The sequence below is a fragment of the Botrytis deweyae genome (genome assembly GCF_014898535.1).
Source record: "Botrytis deweyae strain B1 chromosome Unknown BDEW_004, whole genome shotgun sequence".
Classification (NCBI taxonomy): Eukaryota; Fungi; Ascomycota; class Leotiomycetes; order Helotiales; family Sclerotiniaceae; genus Botrytis; species Botrytis deweyae.
This window is the reverse complement of record NW_024066211.1, coordinates 696,102-716,544: the sequence shown is the minus strand read 5'-3', so window position 1 is coordinate 716,544 and position 20,443 is coordinate 696,102. Positions and strand designations below refer to the sequence as shown.

Here is a 20,443-nt window from a genome sequence, read left to right as displayed (position 1 = left end):
CATGTGAGGATAGAGAGATATGAGAGAGGATTGGAAAACGAAGAGATTTGGGAGGGGTCTGGGAAATGATTGATACAATTTTGATGGAGTGGTAATGGTCAAGGTACGAGACATATCTCGAGGCGCATGGGTATAAAAAGATTGTCACTACTCGATGGCCGGCGCACGTTCGACAGAGGACTAGGACGATCATATTGTGTACATTGAATTACATTTTTTTCTACCCAAAGCTATATTTTGGTATCAATATGCGCCATCACATAGCATAGATGCGCCGTTAAATGCTAAAACCCTTAAGCCTAGAACTCCTTTGCCCATTTCGCCAATCTTGCCCCTACTCCACGCCTATTGCATATTATTCATTTGGCTGGCTCTGATGTATCGAGTGAAGCTGTGATCGTCTGCATTAGACGGGCCTCCTCCATCTGCCAAAGCTGCCTTGTATCTTGAACTTAATCCTTCAATGTTATCCCCGCCGTCCTCATCGTCATCTCCACCGGCCGCTAGATCGTCATCGGAGTCCTCCATATCACTTAACGTATCCATATCGGTAGAGGGTTTGGCATTTGGTGGACCTTTGGCTTTAGAAGATGAAGGCTCTCCCGAAACGGCCATATCTTTCATCAATTTGTCCAATTCCTTTCCTCGATTTTCCTCCTTCTCTGCATCCCTCTGTCTTCTTCGGCGTTCCAATTCTGGCTTGTAATCTCTTTCAAACTCCTCGGCCTTCTCTGACACAGCCTCAAAGAACTCATCAATACCCGCACCAGTCATAGAACTGACGCCCACCACACTCAAATGACTGTAAAACTCTTCCAACATCAAACTCATGCTATTGAGCAACGATCCCATATATCCACTACCACCACCTAATCCACCAGCACCTCCCTCTAGACCTCCGAAGCTTCCTGCCTCCTCCTCTTCTCTGAGAGCAGCCTGGAAAGATTCGAAGTCTGTCATCCATTCCTTAGCAAATTCAGCATCCTTAACATCCGTTTTGTTGAAGACCAGAATCATTGGCAATTTTGTCTTGTATAGAATGCTGCATGCATATAGCATGTTACTCATAAAAGTACTCGTTGATGACGTTCTTGGTGTATCAATGATATATGCAATAACCGTGGGGAAAGTCGAAGCCAAAGAATCCAATAAAATGCTTCCTGAAGCACTCCAGACGAAAACCTCAATTTGACCTGGCGTATCGACCAAAATATGTTTGATAGGAGTCGCATTTGGTTTCTCGGGATCAGGAGTGGTGCGCTTTTCGAGTACGGTCAATATTTGATCAATCTTTGTAGCAAAAAGGTTGAGCGATGTGAGAATTCCTCCGTTCGGTCCAAGGTTGTAACTTTTCATCACTTCTTGATAGTTGACAGAGTCGCGGATATCGATGTTACTCTCGAATGGAACATTTCGTACAGCGGGATCCAGGTTGAGAACATACGGAGGCTCTTTCTTGCCGTGTAGATGAGAGTTTATTCGTTGCATAAAGGTAGTTTTACCAGAACCTGTCGGAGGAGAATTAGCGGGCGCATTCATCAAATGCAAATGAACATCAACTCACCGGCCATGCCTACACACACAATAGAAACAGGCTTAGAAGCCTCTGGTTTCTTAGAATCCGCCATATCAAAGATGCTTTATTTGTTTGTTAAAGAAAAATCGACTTGTGTTTGTGAGGTGTAAGTAGAGGAATTTGGCGGGGTGCGAAGTGGGATGCATGGTCCTTCAAATAAATTTCGTACCTTGCTAAAGTAGCGCTCCCGTAATGCTTCTCGCTACCGGTACTGGGCAACCATCATCAAAAACATCAAATTTCATTATATCAATAAACTCTACAACAATGGACGGCTTGGACGAGTTCGAGAAAAGCTTAGCAGCGGAAAAGCTAGAGAGGGAGAAAAGTGAAAGAAGCTCGCGCAAAGATAAGGATCGGAAGCATCGACACCATCATAGATCACGGCACCACAGGTCCAGAGAGGATGACGATGAAGATAGAGACGACCACCGACATAAGCGATCGAGACATTCCAGACACGAGGAAGAAGATGAGGACAGAAGGAAGCGCAAGCACGAAAAATCATCGGAACCCAAGGAAGATCTACCAATTCCAGATGAGGAGGAAGCAGAAGTTCAACCAAAAGCTACTCGCGACTCTTGGATGACGGATCCTGCAGCTTTCGAATTCGATTACACACAAAAGGGATCCAAAAAGCCTACGGAGCCAAAAGTTGCACCCAGACCTGATTACGATTTGAAGATTCATAAGAACGAACTCAATCAGCATCTACAAGATCTAAATGAAGGAGTCAAAAAGTTGGACGACATCGAAGCTGGACATGACGTCGATTATACATTTGGAGATTCAGGAGCTCAATGGCGCATGACGAAATTGAAGGCAGTATATACACAGGCGGAACAGAGCGGAAAGCCTATCGATGAGATAGCTATTGCGCGATTTGGAGGTCTACGGGAATTTGATGATGCGCGAGAAGAACAAATTGAGCTTGACCGCCGAAGACTCTATGGGAAAGGCTATGTTGGGAAAGAGAAGCCTAGCGGAGAGTTGTTTCAAGAGAGAAAATTGGATCTAGGTATTAGAAGAGGTTCGATACCACACCGTGATGAGCCAGCAAATCTACCGCAAGGGGAGATTATGGAAGAAACAAACGCACCCCCTGTTCAGCTCGATGCCACGGCCCTGAATCGATTGAAGGCTCAAATGATGAAAGCAAAGCTCAAGAAATCGCCTGACGCTGCGAGACTCGAGGCTGAATACAATGCTGCAGCTTCAGCCGGATTAGCAGCTACTTCAGAACCCGGTATGGTAGTGTTAGGGAAGATGGACAGCAGAATGTTGGCGGGAACTCGTGGAGAAGTGAAGTCGATCGACAATAAGAGGGGCCGCGAGAGAGGTTTGGTGGAAGAGAATGAAGATATGACTATTGAAGATATGGTGCGCGAGGAACGACGGACAAAAGGACAAGTTGGCGGTGATGGTATGCGCGCCGCTGAACGCATCGCGAAGGATGCTAAATTCGATAATGACCTCGACTACATGGACGACAATGCAAATAAGCTTGCGAAGCGCGTGCAAAAGTCCGAAATAAACTTGAGGAATACAGCCATAGGAGATTTCCAAAAGATGAATCGCATTCTGGACTCCTGCCAATTGTGTCATCATGAAGACAAAAATCAACCTCCTGTTGCGCCACTCGTATCCTTAGCTACACGAGTATATTTAACACTCCCGACAGAGCCGGAATTGAGTGATGGTGGAGCCGTCATTGTACCCATTCAGCACCGGACAAACCTGCTTGAATGCGACGACGATGAATGGGAGGAAATTAGAAACTTCATGAAATGTCTAACACGCATGTATCATGATCAAGGACGAGATGTAGTATTCTACGAAAATGCCGCAACACCACACCGAAAGATGCACGCAGCCATGCAGGCAGTACCACTGCCCTATAGCCTAGGAGAAACCGCGCCAGCCTTTTTCAAAGAAGCCATCCTATCCTCGGATGAAGAGTGGACACAACATAAGAAGCTCATCGACACTGCAGCACGCGCACGAGATGGTCTTGGAAAACTAGCTTTCCGCCGATCGATCGCTAAGGAGATGCCCTATTTTCATGCTTGGTTTGACCTCGATGGTGGCTTGGGACATATAGTTGAAGACGCCAATCGTTGGCCCAGGGGAGATCTCTTCGCGAGGGAAATTATCGGCGGAATGTTGGATATTGAGCCTGATGTTATCAAACGACAGGGACGGTGGAGTCGAGGAGGGGATAAAAGATTGGAAGGCTTCAGAAATCGTTGGAAGAAATTCGATTGGACTAGGGTGCTTACGGATGAGTGAGTGCACACAAAATTGAACATACTTGCACACGTATCATAATCATAATAATATCATATCGTATCATACCCTAGCCCATCATATCACATCATAATCCTAATTGTACAATACCCATCTGAAGTACTATCAAAGATACAAAATACGTACCTGCATACAACACATAACAATCTGATTCCCATCAGGTCACACCGCGCCGGATTGGGCCAAATCATCTTCTGGAGCCGCGGCCCGCCTTCCGGCTTCCAGCTCGTTTTGCTCGTCTGTTCTATACGTGGTTAACAAGCCAGGAAAACACAATATGTTACATACAATTACAATTACATACAGTCTCTTTTATTATGTACATACATACATACGTACCATAACTGTTCCTGTTCACTCTACCGGTAGGTAGGTAGGTAGGAACTCGTATCTCTTTCGGCCTTTCTTGCGTTTCGGGCACCAAGAATTCAATAGTTGGAAGCTCTGGAGTAGGTAGATTGATTGTGACTGGTTGTTGATCCGGCTGTCCGAGGTAGGTTTGGTTAATCGCATTTTTCAATTGGTTGTAAATTGTAAATTGTAAGTTAGATAGGCAAATGAATGGATCTTTCTATCTTTCTGACTATCTCGGTTTGGGTCGGCGTTATTGTACGGAGGTACCTACTGGGTACTTTCCTACCTACCTAGCTTTGCTATGCTATGCTATGCTATGCTATGTTGAACACAATACACAAACACAAGATTGCCTGTCTCCCCGAGGTGCATGTACATCTATTTCAGAGCCCGAAAGAAAAAGAACAACGTTTTTGTGCTAGAGGAAGAAAATGGAGCAATGGATGGTCCTTGGTATCGTATCATGGCACGCATCCTGGCACGCATCCTGTTTACCGGTGATGAGATACTTTAGTGATACATAGGTACCTCTTCCATGCGACCATGCACGCGATATCGGTGCATATGTTGGATATACCTACGTAGAGAGATCATTTCTGGAAGGGTGCAACGTGAGTAAGGGGGCCATCGCACAAGATTGATGCAGATATCCTCGCGATGCGTAGAAGGGTTCTAGAAGGATAGATTGCTGAGACGTGTATATGTACCTACGTCTTGTTTGTGGACGATGGGATACTGTGCAGGAGATGTACGGCATGGGTTTTGACGGGTTGGGTACGCCGTCCCATGTTTTTCTCGTGGTTGGGGTGTGTATGGGATACTTGGATGTTTGGATGGGTACAGCATGATTGTGACGCTTTTCGTACTGCGTCCCCTTCTTTTGCGATGCTTCCGAAAATAGAGTAGAGCGCCAAATTCGGACGGATTGGCATTGTTTTTCGGATAATCTTTCTATCCATTGGGTATGTGACTTGCAGGAGATGATGGAAGTATTGCAGTGAAAAGTATGTGGTGGATGTATTCATCCTAACATCTTATCCGCACCACCGACCGCAGAATTGAACTTTCACGAGGCATTTCTTCATTTCAGCCTTTCTCCTCCCAATGAACCATGGATGCATCCTCGGTCGTACCCGGCTAAAAGAAAGGTAGAAGCGAAGCAAGCAATTCACGCAGGCAAGCAAGCGAGCAAGCAAGCTAGCATGAAAACCATCATGCTTCGATGTAGGTAAGGCAGGTGCAGGTGCAGGTACCCATATAACCCGTTTCGAATATTTGCTGAAACAGATTGTCAGAGGATCCTTGTCGACACCTTGTTCATGTGAATACCTTCCGAGTTCTTCTGTGGGAGATAACAAAAGCTTGGCTCCGAGATAGGATGTCACCGTAGAGAAGAGAAGTGAAGATCTCATACACCAGTGTGAGATCACGAATGGAATTTCCTCCTGCGTTAGAGTGAACCACGAGGCTGAGGGGTTGCGGGAGATGGCATGCATTGATTGTACGCTTGTTGTGCGCTAAACCTCCTTTTTTTGCTCAAATGCCGGGTACGAGGGTCTAAGATTAGGGTTTGGATGGGAGGAGGATAATGCGGAGACGAAATTGAAAAACGGGTCGCGTCAAGCTTGGTCATGTACGGGGGAGGTCGAAAGACTGCAAGTGGTAACGAGAGAATCTCATCCTGTACATATTATCCTTTCCTTTATGCGCTTCTCAGCCGGACCAACTTCCAAGGTAGTTTGTTTCGACGTTGCGTTGCAGTGGCTTATGTATTCAGGCTATCCAATTAGCTATGTCTAGGAATAAGGACCAGGGGTATTCTTCCTGCGTGAAGAGAATGGAAATCCTTCATTATTCCAAGATTAGCTCAGCAAGCATTCTGACATGCATAATTTCTGAAGATATGTCTGACCTGAATAAGGTCGTAGGAAAAGATTCAGAAGAATGTGTAATCGGTAAATTAAGGCTTGACATCTTCATTCTACTCCCAGCATGTATTCGAAGAGGCATGTGAGAGACAGAGTAATAAGAGTGCTTACGAGGGCAACCCTATTTCACTAGTTGAAAAGGATGTATTGCCCATTTGGGAACGCTCTACCTGGTCAGCATGAAGAGATTACTTTGTAGAGAAAAGATCTTCGTCTTCGCGCGTGCTACGCTCTTCTCGCTCCCCGTCGGTTCGTAGCGAAGCTCGCAAAGGTCTTGACATGCATCGAAGATTCTATAATTCTTCCATCGCTTGTTTTTAGTCAAGCCGTACCGCAGCTAGATGAATTAAACGGTAATCATCCGAGTTGAAGGGGACATTCAAGTGGCTATTCTTTCGACAGGGGTTCCGTAAGTGTTGTGTCGTGCATGAAGGGGAAAAAGGCGAGCTACCTACGTAAAGTAGTACAGTCAGGAAGTAAGGTAAAGTAAGGTGCGTCAGAAATGATGGTATGGTATGATGGTAGATTGAGGTATTTGCGAAGGTCTTGTTGATTCGAGTTTTACGAATCATAAAATTGAAAAGGAGAAATGGACCTTGGGTGAGTGATTGGATTAGGAAAAGGAGATGGATAGATTTAAATTCACCATATCCATTTCGAGCCAGTTGTGGAATTTATTGGTTAATATCGTACCTACTACTCAATCAATACCTTGGTACTCAAGGACACAGTACAGTTGTTCAAAGTTGTTCTTATTGCCTATGTAGGTAGTTTTAATAGCTAGGTACTATGTCAACTGACAAGTAACATGTCTCAGGAGAAAGATGGATGGATGGTTTTAGTACCAACACCTACCTAGGGATGCAGTGGTAATAATTCTGTGATGATTGCTAGCTCCCACTTGATGGATCATCAGATAACAAACAATTTTCGACTAATAGGTACAAGAACTACCTAGGTAAGGAATGAAATGCATTATTCACTGTTACTCGTAGTATCTGTTCAATCAAATACCTCCAGCTAGGTACATACTAGACGCAAGCTAGTTTGTCTAGTTTCTATGAAAGGTCGAGAGAGAGAGAGAAGCTCGAATGACGGAGTGAATTCATAATTGAACATTGAACTGGATGGATACCTTGAAATTCGGGCAGACAAAGTGATTAATGGATTAAATTTACTCCCAGGCCAAGGTTCCCTTCAATCCAAAAAGCTTTAGAAAACCAGCTTGCAGCGCACAACTTCTTACTTTATTCCGACCGATCTACCTTTTTACTTTATTACTTTATTACTTTACAATACTTTACGATACCTTTTACCTTACTTTCTACATGACATGACATATTCTCTACCTTGAGACTACCCTGTCCTGTCATTTAACCTTTTCCTCCAACTCTCTCCAACTCAACTTTTCCTCAAACCCCTCCCAAGGAATTTCATTGTATCTTTCAACCCACCATACAATTCGAATCCAATACAACACAATACTATACTATACTATACCACACCACACCACTCCATACCATACCAGCCTTCCCTTTCCCAGGTCCAAATCAAATCTACCAAATCAAATCAATCCAAATTAATTCTGCCTCTCTGGCTCCCTTTCAGAATCCATTTCCGATTCCTCTTCTCCACAACAAAACCTTACCACCTTTTTCTAAACTCTTTGCTCGTACTTTACCTCTCAACACTTCATACCTCTTCGAAACATTCAACTCGTTTCCATACCTACCTACCTACCACCTACCTACCTACTTACCGCGACAGCTCGCTTTCGTCTCGTAAACGAGTTTCGCTACGAACTCCTAAGTACAGCAAGCCGAGAGAATTCATCGAATCAAATAATTCTAGATCGATTTAATTCAAAGGACTTGAGTGATTTCTATTCAATTAAAATTTCCTGTTCATTTCAAGGCGGTGGTTAGATAAGGTTTCAAAAAAAAAGAACATCAAAATAATCAACGCAGCGCGACCGTGTCATAATCAATCCTAATATGGCACAGCAACACAATAATAGGAATAGTCCGCACTTAAATCATCTGCAACAAAACGGTTCGGCGCCTTCCTCTCCATCAATGTCTGGCTCTCAACAAGGTTCTCAACGACAACCAGTTAATTACCCAAGTCCAACTTCCTACCCGTCGCCTTCTTTGTCAACATCACAATATAATTATCCGCCACCAGGTAACCAAAACGAGCCATATCGTGCGAGTCCGACCGGAAGCAACGGTTCCCTTTCTCTCCCGAGCATGCGTTCCTTGGATCCTCTTCAGCAGCAGCAACAACAGCAGCAAGCCGCACAACATCAGCACATGGGATCACCTTTACCTCCACCAGTTGCGCAAATGGGCGGCCCGTACTACCAAAATCAACTCCCTCATCCATCCCATCAACACCAATATCCAAATGTTACATCTGATCCAAATATGCGATACGCGCTTCCAGTAGATTCTCGAGTCATGAGCGGAGGTCGACACAAAAAGGTATGTAGGATTAGTAAATCATCGTTGTTATCGTGTCATCGCGTCATTTGAGGCATCGCATCGTGCTAACATATTATTTTTCCATCAGGAGATCAAGCGTAGGACCAAGACGGGTTGTTTGACGTGCAGAAAGAGAAGAATTAAGGTCAGTTCTCAATGTTTTAATTTCGTCGCATTATCGAAAGAATGAATTGAAGTTTGAGGTTGAGTTTCTTCGCGATGGGAATCTTTTCGTCTATATGCAAGCGAATCACCTAAGTAGGCGAAGGCACATGAGCGAGCGAGACGAGCGACCTTGATACCCAGACCAGACCCACGAGTAGAGCGAGATTATCAATTTTCCAATTTGTTTTCGTTGGCAGATCAATAAATTCACTCGTTGTCGCGATCATCATCGCCTTCACTATCTATCTGAAAATTCTGCTAACCTCTTTCATCAGTGCGACGAACAACATCCTGCCTGCCGAAACTGTCAAAAATCAAAACGTGAATGTTTAGGCTACGATCCCATCTTCAAACAACAACCAGGTCCTGCTGCCATACAACCAGCACCTAGCTCTGCACCTTCGCAATCTTCATCGATCGCGACCGCAAATCCTTACGGAAACCAACCACAGATGCTACAGAGTGGTTACGGTGTTCCAGCTTCAATGGCATATGATCCTGCTCTGACCGCACCCAGTGCTGGTCAACATTATGACTATTCATCTGCAATCGATCCAAATTTGGAAGCAGCAGCTCCAATCCCGATTGTTAGCTCGTTCCACAATGCTCCTCCAGGTATGCCCACCTTCCGACTTCACCAAAAAATTATGCCAAGTGCAATTCCATACCCCTTCCAAGTATCCGATGCTACCCACCTCAGAGGTGGTGCTGGTTCCCCCTCCCCCCCTCCAATTGCATCTTTTGCAGACGAAGCAGCTGACACGACTTTTCTTCCAGCTCAACGATCTATCGACGATTTGCTATTGTATGCCCAACCCCCTGCACCTGCCGACCAGACGGTGCATGATGTTTCGCAGAATCCACAATCACTCGAAGAAGCCAGGCATCTCTACTACAGTATCTATTCCCCTGGTCTAGAGAGTTTCCTCGAATCAAAATGGTTCAGTGCCAAAGGTGCTGCCAAACTCATGGCCGACAAACCACTACTCGAAAAGTTTGGAACATTACTCCTCCAATTCTCAAAAACCGTTGTGTCTGATCCTATCGCCATCGCACACACCGCCAGTGTTGAGGCAAAGGTTGTTTGGGCCTTGGCCTGTATGGTTAAGCTTGGTGCAGAGGATGCAAAGGAGGCCAAAGTTGAGGCTAAGAGTGCGCTCCCTGCCCAGGACGATCCAATTGAGGCGGATCATCGATTGACAGTCTTTGAATGTCTCTTGACGGGTAAAGTTGCTGAAAGTAACCAGCTCACTGCTCCTGTCCAAGGAAGTGGAGATCACCACAGATTGAGGGAACTGGAATTCTGGTACACTTTGGCAAACTTTGTATGTCTTCGAGAAGATGATCCCAATTGTGTCAAGGACGTTGATGAAACTCTTGCCACCCTAAGAAATCTCTTGGATGGCCGAGAGAATCGCGATGTCTTGTACTCGATTGCCATTATTCGAGCCATGGAACAACGTGTTTCTGATTATACGCCTAACGACACTCCACTCCATTTCGATGAAAGTGACAACCGCAGTAAGCTTCTTGTGGCAAAGAAGTTTGTTCAGGATGAAGCAAGTGGTTCCGGTACTACAAATGTCATTCGAAGATTGTGTGAGCTTGCTACACGCACATGGACTACTCCAGCACCTCTTGTACCTGCCCCCAAATAATCCAGCGCTTCTTCACACAATTCCTTTTCAACGAATCTACTTTCTCCGGCGTCTCAGAAGCATTGATGTTACTTTGCAATCAATACCAAATGCATTAAAGAATGGAGGGACGGGTTCTTACAATCTCTTGCGAGTCTTTTGACGGCAGCCTTTTCTTTTTTCTTTTTTCGACAGGTTGGCAACACATTTTGAAGGTTGTGGTATGCAAAAACAAAACAGCTAGCAAGGGTTTGGGGGGGGGAGAGTTTTCAAAACTATCGTTTACTACACATGAGGTACTCGAGCAACTGCTTGGTCACCTCCATGTATGCATGTAATCTTAGGAACAAATGGTAAATCTGGGATGGACTTTGCAAGATTGTATTTCCTTTATTTCATACGACTTTCTCTTCTCCTTCCTCTCTAATTGACTTTTTGATATCGCTCAACATTCAATGGGTTCATTGCATCACGAGTAGGATAATAAGATATTGATTTGAGCTGGGAAGAGTTGATGGTTAGATGTGGCTGGATTGGGGATGTGTTACGTGTGCGTTACAATTCAAATCGATGGACTGATCGAAATAGTGGGCATGTAAAGCGTGTAAGGACAAGAGCGGAAGGGGGAGGGCAGAAAAACTTTATTGTGTTATGCGGCTCAGCTGAAGGAAGGCCTTGATTCTAAAACTACGCGTTTCTTCTTTATCAAGATTTCAGTCACTGGCCGAATAAATGAGGAGCACTTTTTCAATGACTTTTGTTCCTTCTTCTTCTATGTGATATTAGATACTCGTATGGTGAACCCGCAATGAAGTTTGTTTCATCGCTATTCTCTTATCATCTTTATTCTTCATACATACTTGATGTGTCTATGTATGTATGCGTGCATGCAGTGAGTGTTCCACAGCAGTAATACAATATCATCGATGTAGTTCATCCTTCGCATCGCATCGCATCATTGATTGATCGGGCCGACCCCTCTGCAGATTCTGTGGGTATTTCGCTCTCGCGAAGGTTCGTTCGTTCCTGCATGTGGATGAGGATGAGGATGAGGATGTGGATGGATTGTTTTATTCTTTTGTCCTTTTATACTTTTGTACTTTTATTCTTTGATCTGTTGCGTGCTTTTTATTGGGGGTTAGGGAGTGAGGAGTTGGTGTGATATGATATGGTAGGGACTCAATTTCTGATGTATTTTCGTCACTGATGTTAACGCGTGTTGAGTTGTGGAATTATGGATATTCATAGGTAGGCGCTGTTTGTGAGAGAGGGATGTGATCATTCATGTCGTGCATGTATTGCCGAACTTGCGGATGGACCAACCATACTGGGTGATTCTACACTCTCTGATTCGGATTCTATTGATCCCCCTTGTGGGCTTTTACTAGTTGATGATGTACATTACATCACTTTTTTTTCGAGAAAAGAATTGGATTCCTCGTGTCATCTATCGTTGCGATCAATCTTCTTTACAATGAAAAGTTTCCTTTTGTTCTCGACTTCCATACTCCTTGTCTATCACCATCTTCTCAGTATGCTTATCCTCCTCTCCATTCATCACCAAGCCTAAGTGCTCGAATGTGGTTTCCCTAACTTTTACTATCTGCTTGTATGTATCGAGCCGGTTGATACCTACACATGTATTGTCCAGTCCCATAGATGGCGACGAGTTGATGGCAAGAACAAGAATTTCGCATCGAGAGTTCAGTATTTTACTAGTCCATCCCATGAGTGTGATAATCACCGTATGCGCCAATGCGAGAAAGATATGTAAGAGGAGAATGGATAAAGCAAGCCATCTAGTGACTCCTCGAAGAGAATAGCTATAGCCATATCGAAATCGGTTGACGGTGATGTATGGATATCTCTCGTGATCAAGTTTTTGCTCCGATGCCTCAGCTGCGATCAACGGTATCGAAATCTCGCTGGGCCGACGGATTCTTGACATCGCGTCCGGTATGAGGCTGCTGACTGTTAAACCCAATGGTATTGCTTGAGACTCGGTAGATGATAGCGCAATGGATAGTATTGTGTAGTATGGTGGTAAAGCGAAATTTGCCCAATCAATGTCTATCTGGACATTTCGCATAGGGTATTCTCTCGATTCGTTGATTGCGCTAGTCCAGTCGTCCATGTCTTTGGTAGGATTCGTGAGATCTGGAGAATGAATGTATTGGTCTGTCTTGGGATCGATAAAAAGCTCTGAAGACCGCCAGCCAGCATAGATGGAGCACGTTTCAATTATCAACATGTTCCCATTAGGGTTTGAAGCATTTCGTAATATCACCACCCCTATCGAGGGAGGATTTGTACTTTGATTTGTTGGTGCCCTTCTCATTTGATACATTATAGTAAAATTCCGAACAGGCAGCAAATGCTTGGGGGGTTGGGGGACTCCTATCATTGACCAATGCTTGCAATCTGGTAGTTTCATTTTCAGAAGTAGTATGTATCCCAGCAATATTTAAAAGAGCACCAGTAGCGAGTACAGAACTCGTCTGACCCATGTACCACGCTCTCTGGTTCCAACTCAATGTGTATTCAGGACCATAACGATCGCTAGTATTATAATGGCGCCCTGTCCCCTCAATAAAACGACTACTGTATATTGTATTCACGGAGAATCCCACTGAATCATGGGCGCTGTTCGAAAGTGCTATCGGCATTGTTATGTTCCATGAATCATTAAGAAAAGAAGATTCCTGTGTGCGAGCCCACGTTTGAATAACAGAATGGCCACCAGCTGGACATTGCTCGGTAAATAGTTTATTGCTAAACCCACAAACCGAGGAATAGGAATATGAGCGATCAATGTGATTTGGCCATAGTTCGTTAAAAATAATTTCTGCTCGGAATGCACCTGTTGGAAAGCTTGATTCGTTCGGAAGCCACGGTCGGAAGTCCGTACCAGGCAGAAAGGAATCTTTTGAAAAGGGGAAGTTCCACCAATCTAGAGATGGTATCATCAAGATCGCAGACGCAGGACCACTCACAGCGGCTAGTATAGTTGAAATTACGGTCAAAAGACATAGAAAACCAAGGGACGTACGTCTTTCGAGGCATCTATCAGCAGTCAAAGCAGCCCAGAATTCGGGACTTAAGAGTGATGTAAGGTCGGTGATTCTGAAAGTAATGAAGAGACTACCAATTGGTACTCCAGCCTGAAAGATTCTGTATTGAACAAGAGATAGAACCATAGATGATAAGGAAGCTCCGATGAGTATCTCGTGTATTTTGGCCGCGAATTGTAGCCCATTGAGTCGAGCGTTTACACTTGCAGTGCCCACACCTATCGAAGTCGCATAGACAGTAGAAGCATTCAAGAACAATAAAACTATGGTGAATATAATAGGTAGTATATGTATGCCCGCTCCACACAACGCTTTCCATCTTCCGGATCGAATCGCTTGCTTTGGTCTCTCAGCTTGTTGATTCCGATTTTCAATTACTGTAGAAAGGAGTTTGAGGCGACAGAAAGGCCAAGAGAAAGTAGATGAGAGATTGCTCTTTTTCATGGTGAGAAATAGCTTCCAGAGAGGGATGGAATTGGAATTATGATACGACTGGGAAATGCTGGTGTATAAAAACGTTCATTGTGCCTCATCGACGAAGTCGTATTGCTTATTTGCATACCACAGGGGCTATAACTCATACAGTAAGCTGCCTTATACAAGGGCATGCGCCTCAAGTTGTGCGATCACACGAAACCTGAAGGAATGAAGGGACGGAATGAATTGACGCTCCAGGACACCTTACAATTGACAACTTCAAATCATCTCGATCTTGAACATTTGGCAGAATCAAGGAGCTTCCAGTGCTTGCATCTACTCATAGTGTTGAAGCATTACACGGGGTATTCTATGTGGACTGTAGAAAATAAAGCTGATCATAAGTGCACTTGCGACTTTGACCGTGAGACGAGAATATGCTCTCAACCATTCAAGAATATAAGGTTACTGTAGTAATTCATTCTTCATGCTCAAAACTTTGAGCCATTGTCTCGTACCCTCATAAACATCTGAACACTCGCTGAATCGAATCTCCAACCCATAGTGTAGAATGTATCGAAGATCCAAACTTCAAATATCCGGTAGCACAGCTTCTGTATTGACGTTGTTTTGTGCTATATTGATCTTGATTTTCTGGGTGATCTGTGAATGACTGAAAAGATGGAAAGGTTGCTATTCGAATTATTTATTTTATTTAAATTAAGATTAAAGGTCCGATATTCTAGTTTTGCTCTTCTCGCACTCATAGCTCAAATTATTGATCAAGGCAGTATCAAAGTCTGTAAATCATCTCAGGCTGTTTTGGATTGGTGTGGATTAGATGAAGGCGCCAAACTCACCACCGTGGATGGATGCCTCTCATTAATGTGTAAAAAAGGCAACGAGTGCGAGGATAACTGGAGCTCAGAAACGATTGTAAAGTAAGGGCATAACTGAAGGAAATGGAATGCTCATTAGAAGATCTACTTTTTTGGAATACTGGGAAGGATGATTTACAACTGTGAAGGGAGTTTCTTTATCGAGTTGGTTGCTACAAATCACTGGGAGACAGAGGGATCAATTCCGTACCTACCTGGAGATTTTTCCTAATAACATAAAATGAATGCTTAGAATTTTGTTTGTTAGTCTCAATCAGTAAAATCTTGGTATCTTGTGCAACTCTGGAATTTACATCTCAGTTGAAGGACGCCCAAATCCTGTTCTGCAAGAGTAAGTAATGGCTGTATGTTGCAATCTGTCCATGCAAACACCCACCTCCTTAATGACGCATCAAAACATTTTACCACATGTGTAAACAACCTGAAGAAATGCCTATCCTAAATGATGAAAAAGGCTGCATGCACATTGCTGCCATTATAGGTTGTGTAATGGAAAACCCAAAAATAATTTTGATTGTCACTGGGGTGTACTATACGACCACAACCCACTTTGGAAAAGGAGGCGGGCTCTACGTAAGCAAAAAAACAGGCGGGAATTGACCACTATTCGAAAGACCTTCAACAACTAAGATCTCTTTTCGATATAATGTTAAATAATAAAAATACTTAATCTCAATACAAAGAAGACTCAAATTTTCGTTTGCTTTTTTCAAATTTCAATATTTAATTTGAAATGAATTTATAATTTATTAAAAAAGACCTTTGAAAGAATACTCAATTTTCGCCTGTTTTTTCGCTTACGTAGAGGCGGGGAGGAATCCAAGACTAGGCGATGAAATTAGTCTAAAAAGCTCAAGTAGAGGTTAACACTGAATTAACCAGATCCAAGTAGTACTTAAAGTCTCGTCGAATACTGATTAGATCTAAATACCTAGATATCGAGGAGTGTTAAGGAATGAATGCTAGATATCCAGTTCTCTGTTGATTTAGCGTATCGGAGGTCGAAAACTATGGTTATCATTCAACCAAGGAACAATAATACTACACTGCCTTACTGCCTCCCATCTATTCAGACACGCCAATATTCAAACGAATTATATAAAAAAATTAGCGGCGGCGTCGGTCATATCGTTTTCCCCGTCTTACATTCCTTCTTGCAAGCATGAATCTCCCACGCCCGAATGGAAGTCGAATTTTGGCAAGAAACCATGCCGGTAATGTTATACAATACAAGAAGTTGAAATTTCACGGAATCAGTAGAATCGATCAAGGATTTGATGGCCAGAATCGGCCTTGTGGTGAGATTAAAAGTTTGGTTCATTTGAGCCTGGAATATACCTCACATTTCTCACATGCATGCAACAAACGAAAGGATTACCTACGTAGATAATAGAAGCAAAAATAAACTGTATGGCATTCTCGTCTAATCTTTTGGGTAAAGTTATCTGCTAACCTTCCTATTTATTCAGCATGTTCATCAACAGTATATCGTATATTGTTTCGTAGTAGTATGCAGTCATCAATGTGTGTCATCACGACCAATAGAAAGGCTTTTCCAGACAATTTTATTACTACCAATAGGTACACCCGATTTCATAACGTGTGTCCAAAAGAAAAAGCACCTTTTTCAATATCACCTAATCGAAATTGGAAAATTAGAAAATGTAATTCAATCAATATAGCTCCAAATTCAAAAAACTCTATATTATAATATAGATCTCAATTGATAGAATCTATAAATAAGATTTGAATAGAATTGATTAAGAATTCATTGAATTGAAGGTAATTGAATAAAATTATGATTTTTGGAATAGTTTTTAGATTTTTAAACTTTCGAAAATTAGATTTTCATTCAATTATCTTTAATTTAATGAATTTTTAATTGATATTATTCATATTTTATTTATTGATTTTATCAATTGAGATCTATATTTCTATATAGAGTTTATTCAATTTAGAATTATATTAATTAAATTGAAAACAATTATATTATTTTTTGTATAGATTTAGCAAAAAATTAATTAGATCAAAAAAAGTTATATTTTGGATACACGTTATGAAATCGGGTATATATTAGCATTGACCTCAACTACCGTGCCGTACCTACAAGAGCCGAACCCCCAACTGTTTACGCCTCCCCCGCCTTCCACGGGTCAATTCACCAAGGGTCTCTTCCTAAGCTTCCGGGTACAGACAAGGCTGCGCATCCTTCGATCAATCGACGCCTTTTCATCAATCTGAATGAACCGCACTTTGGTTTCTTCATTTTAACTTTATGAGGAGTGTGAACAAAAGTTGAAGTACTGAAATTTTTCAAGAATCTTCAAACTCACTTCAAACCTTCAAACAAACGCGAATTCTGAATGTGACAATCCTTTCAGATTCTCTCTATTCTCTACCATGGACACATTGGGCAGATTGTCCGAAGTGGCAGTTTATGCTCTCGGTATCATAGTGTCATTGGTAAGGAAACCTCTTAGTATCCCATCCACGATGATTCCAACTAAAATCTATCGCTTGACTTTACTAGATCCTTTTTGCTCTTAGCTACCAACTTGTACTCCACCCGTTGAAAGACTATCCCGGCCCGTTCATTGCCAAATTCACAGATGGCTATGGTGGCTATCATGCCGTTAAAAGGCGTCTCCACCTCGCTATATATTTCGACCACTTGAAATATGGTATGTCTATTCAGTAGTGCTTCATCCAGAACAGGCTCTTGTTTTGAAGATAATCAGCACTAACTACCATCAAAAAGGCCCCGTATATAGACAAGCTCCCAATCGTCTAGTATTCAACACCTCCAGCGCTCTACGAGGTAATTCATCCCCCTTTCTCCCTCTCCACTCAAAACGTTGAGTATTGACCCACCCAGCGATTTACCTCCACCCCTCCATAAACAAAGCCCGAATCTATGCACACACCCAATTCAACCCCCAAATCAACATTTTCGGGACACTGGAACGAGAAAGGCATCGCCAAAAACGTAAGATATATGGGAAAGTTCTTTCCGAACGTTCTTTGCGTTCTTTTGAACCCACCATGAGTAGCGAGATTGATGTGTTCTTGAAGCTATTGTTGGAGACCAAGAATGAAGTTGTTAATGTGTCACCATTATGTGAACGACTTACGACAGATGTGGCTGGGCAGTTGGCTTTTGGACAGCCGCTTGATACGCAAACGGAGGAGAGGAATAGGGCGTTTCCGAGGGCAATGATTTCTATGAATGGGCTTGTTAGTATTTTCAGTGAGTGGATCGTACTTTCTTCGTCTGGAAATCTGTTTCAAAACTCAGAGCTAGTCATGACATACTAGTCATTCTCCTCCACGACTGTCATTTTCGGCTTCAAGAAGCCAACTAACCATCTACCACAGAGTGGCCTGGCCAATAATGTCCAAAACTTGGCCACTTCTCAGACGACTTAATCAGAAGAACGGTATGGCATTTTCCAAGTCAATACAGAGTATAATACAGAAACGCGTAGCTCTTCCGCAGGACGCAAAGCATGATTTCTATTCTATTGCAGGAGGGGAAGTTGGTGAAGGTATAGAGAGTCTTGGGCATAGCGAATTATGGGCTGAAGCTGTATTTTTTATTCCCGCGGGTGAGTTATGTCGATTTCCTGAGTCTTTTCTCCTGAACCTATTGGGTTCCCTCAAAGTTGGCTTTTTCGACAGCCCTTCCTATGCTCAATAGGAGCGTCTTTTCAGACCCATGTCTATCCGTGATGGGCATCATTAACACGAAATATATCCTCCCAGGCGGCACAACCCTCTCCGCAGCTCTCAGCTCCCTTTTCTTCTATCTCTCCCGCCACCCCACCGTCTATACTCTTCTCGCCACCGAAATCCGCGACACCTTCTCCTCCGGCCTTGACATAAAAAGCGGAGCCCAACTCTCCTCATGCAAATACCTTCGGGCCTGTATTGACGAAACATTGCGAATGTCACCACCATTTCTAGCCACATTTTGGCGTGAACCTTATTCGGGTCATACAGAACCTTTTGTGGTCGATGGACATGTGATACCGCGTGGTACAATGGTTGGAGTCAATCCGTATTGTGTGATGCATAATGAGGAGTATTTTCCAGAGCCATTTGCCTTTCGACCGGAGAGGTGGTTGACATCTGAGGAAGGAAGTTTTAGGTAGGTTTATTCGATTCTTTGATGTGAACCCCTACTTCAGTCCCATAATTTTTCTTTCTCTTTTGCGTCTTCATTACTTCCACCCTCCTCATTCTACCCCATTTCCCCTCTAACCCCTTTTCTATAGACAACAATTAACTTCCCATCTTCTCAACAGCACCCCAAAAGAAGAGCAAAACCTCGCCTCCATGCGCGCAGCATTTGCCCCATTTGCCCTAGGAGACACCGGCTGTCTCGGCAAAGCAATGGCTTACCATGAGACCAGTCTCGCAATCGCGAAAACTCTATGGTATTTTGATTTTGAAAAAGCATCAGGCGAAGCTGGCAAGCTCGGTGAAGGACAGCCTGGGAATATGAATGGGAGAGATAGGGTAGATGAGTATCAATTATTAGATCTTGCGGTTGCGGATCATGATGGTCCGAATTTGGTATTTGCTCCGAGAGAGGAGTATTGGCGGGAATTGAGCGATGGAGGTTTGAAGGTGTAGGTTGAGTTTGTCGGGTTTGTTACTGACGGCTTCGGTATTAATCTGGCTGACTACTACTCTATTTCCGCTCTCACATCACTTCTACCGCCAGTGACCTTTCTTATTCTTACTTTCCATTGAAGAAACACATGTCCTCATTGTAATAGTAGACGGGCCATTCAGCCCAGGACCCTCCGCATGAATCATGTCTGCTATGCAGGTTTTGCGTTCGACGATACATCTGGCGATGACGCCCGTTGAAGAAAGCTTTTTTTGTTGTCTTTCTGATTGCTGAGCGAAGCCAACATTGTGTGGTGTCACGACCGATCGGTCGCGCAGATTATAGTCATTCACGATGCACGAAATGGTTACGAACAGTCACATAGCAGGAAAGGCCAATGAATAATAGAACAGGAAATTTATATTTTGGGTATCTAGTAACGTCTCTTCCGCTTACTCCAGATGAAGTTCCAGCTCAAATTATCATTATGTCTATGCAGGTTAGCTTCAAATCTCAAGCTTTTTTTGATATACGGTTGGAAATGAGTGAAAAGAGTACTATCTCAGTTCTCCAAGGTGAAATATGTGTTTCGTCAAAGGTTGACTCGGAAAGAACACAGCGAATATTTGGGTTCATCAGAGCAAAGGATGTGAAGAGGGGAGGTGAAGAAGTAGCTTACATTTTGTGGGGAAACACCTGCCATCGTAATTGTGAAGTGTGTCTGTGTACGAGACGAAATTGTCAGCAATTGTCGAATGTACTTGAACAAGTTTTTGATGGTATCAAAAATGCAAGGAACCATAAGCAAATGTCAGGCTGGAGAACTGTTAGCACTGTTTCTTAATCCTATGCAAGAACAAAACATACCTCATTAAATCAGATTTTTGTAGTGCGTTCAGTAGCGGACATAGTCCACTTCAAACAGTGTGAATAAGTTTCATCATTTCAATGCAATGGTCCTGTGTGACTGTAGAAGAAAAGATTGTAGTTA

General features: G+C 43.2%; 6 protein-coding genes across 6 annotated transcripts; 3 read left to right on the top strand and 3 right to left on the bottom strand.

Annotated features, from left to right (window-relative positions):
* Positions 1 to 234: 234 nt before the first annotated feature.
* On the bottom strand, positions 235 to 1,770 carry EAE98_002230 (uncharacterized protein). The gene is made up of 2 exons (XM_038949850.1): positions 1,565 to 1,770; positions 235 to 1,508 (listed from the first exon to the last, which is right to left on the bottom strand). Exons 1-2 carry the CDS (start codon positions 1,626 to 1,628, stop codon positions 346 to 348), a joined length of 1,227 nt encoding a protein of 408 aa, XP_038813589.1. The 5' UTR covers positions 1,629 to 1,770; the 3' UTR covers positions 235 to 345.
* A 73-nt stretch (positions 1,771 to 1,843) lies between these two features.
* EAE98_002229 (uncharacterized protein) lies at positions 1,844 to 3,865 on the top strand (the record flags this gene model as incomplete). The annotated part of the gene is made up of 1 exon (XM_038949849.1): positions 1,844 to 3,865. One exon carries the CDS (start codon positions 1,844 to 1,846, stop codon positions 3,863 to 3,865), a length of 2,022 nt encoding a protein of 673 aa, XP_038813588.1.
* A 4,294-nt stretch (positions 3,866 to 8,159) lies between these two features.
* On the top strand, positions 8,160 to 10,471 carry EAE98_002228 (uncharacterized protein; the record flags this gene model as incomplete). Its single annotated transcript, XM_038949848.1, has 4 exons — positions 8,160 to 8,648; positions 8,737 to 8,793; positions 9,089 to 9,428; positions 9,591 to 10,471. The coding sequence occupies 4 exons, from the start codon at positions 8,160 to 8,162 to the stop codon at positions 10,469 to 10,471; spliced, it is 1,767 nt and encodes a 588-aa protein (XP_038813587.1).
* Positions 10,472 to 11,909: 1,438 nt separating this feature from the next.
* Positions 11,910 to 12,701, bottom strand: EAE98_002227 (uncharacterized protein; the record flags this gene model as incomplete). Its single annotated transcript, XM_038949847.1, has 1 exon — positions 11,910 to 12,701. The coding sequence occupies one exon, from the start codon at positions 12,699 to 12,701 to the stop codon at positions 11,910 to 11,912; it is 792 nt and encodes a 263-aa protein (XP_038813586.1).
* Positions 12,702 to 12,708: 7 nt separating this feature from the next.
* EAE98_002226 (uncharacterized protein) lies at positions 12,709 to 13,965 on the bottom strand (the record flags this gene model as incomplete). Its single annotated transcript, XM_038949846.1, has 1 exon — positions 12,709 to 13,965. The coding sequence occupies one exon, from the start codon at positions 13,963 to 13,965 to the stop codon at positions 12,709 to 12,711; it is 1,257 nt and encodes a 418-aa protein (XP_038813585.1).
* Positions 13,966 to 17,237: 3,272 nt separating this feature from the next.
* On the top strand, positions 17,238 to 19,615 carry EAE98_002225 (uncharacterized protein; the record flags this gene model as incomplete). The annotated part of the gene is made up of 7 exons (XM_038949845.1): positions 17,238 to 17,300; positions 17,368 to 17,518; positions 17,596 to 17,655; positions 17,713 to 18,088; positions 18,213 to 18,442; positions 18,600 to 18,984; positions 19,112 to 19,615. The coding sequence occupies 7 exons, from the start codon at positions 17,238 to 17,240 to the stop codon at positions 19,470 to 19,472; spliced, it is 1,626 nt and encodes a 541-aa protein (XP_038813584.1). The 3' UTR covers positions 19,473 to 19,615.
* Positions 19,616 to 20,443: the final 828 nt, after the last annotated feature.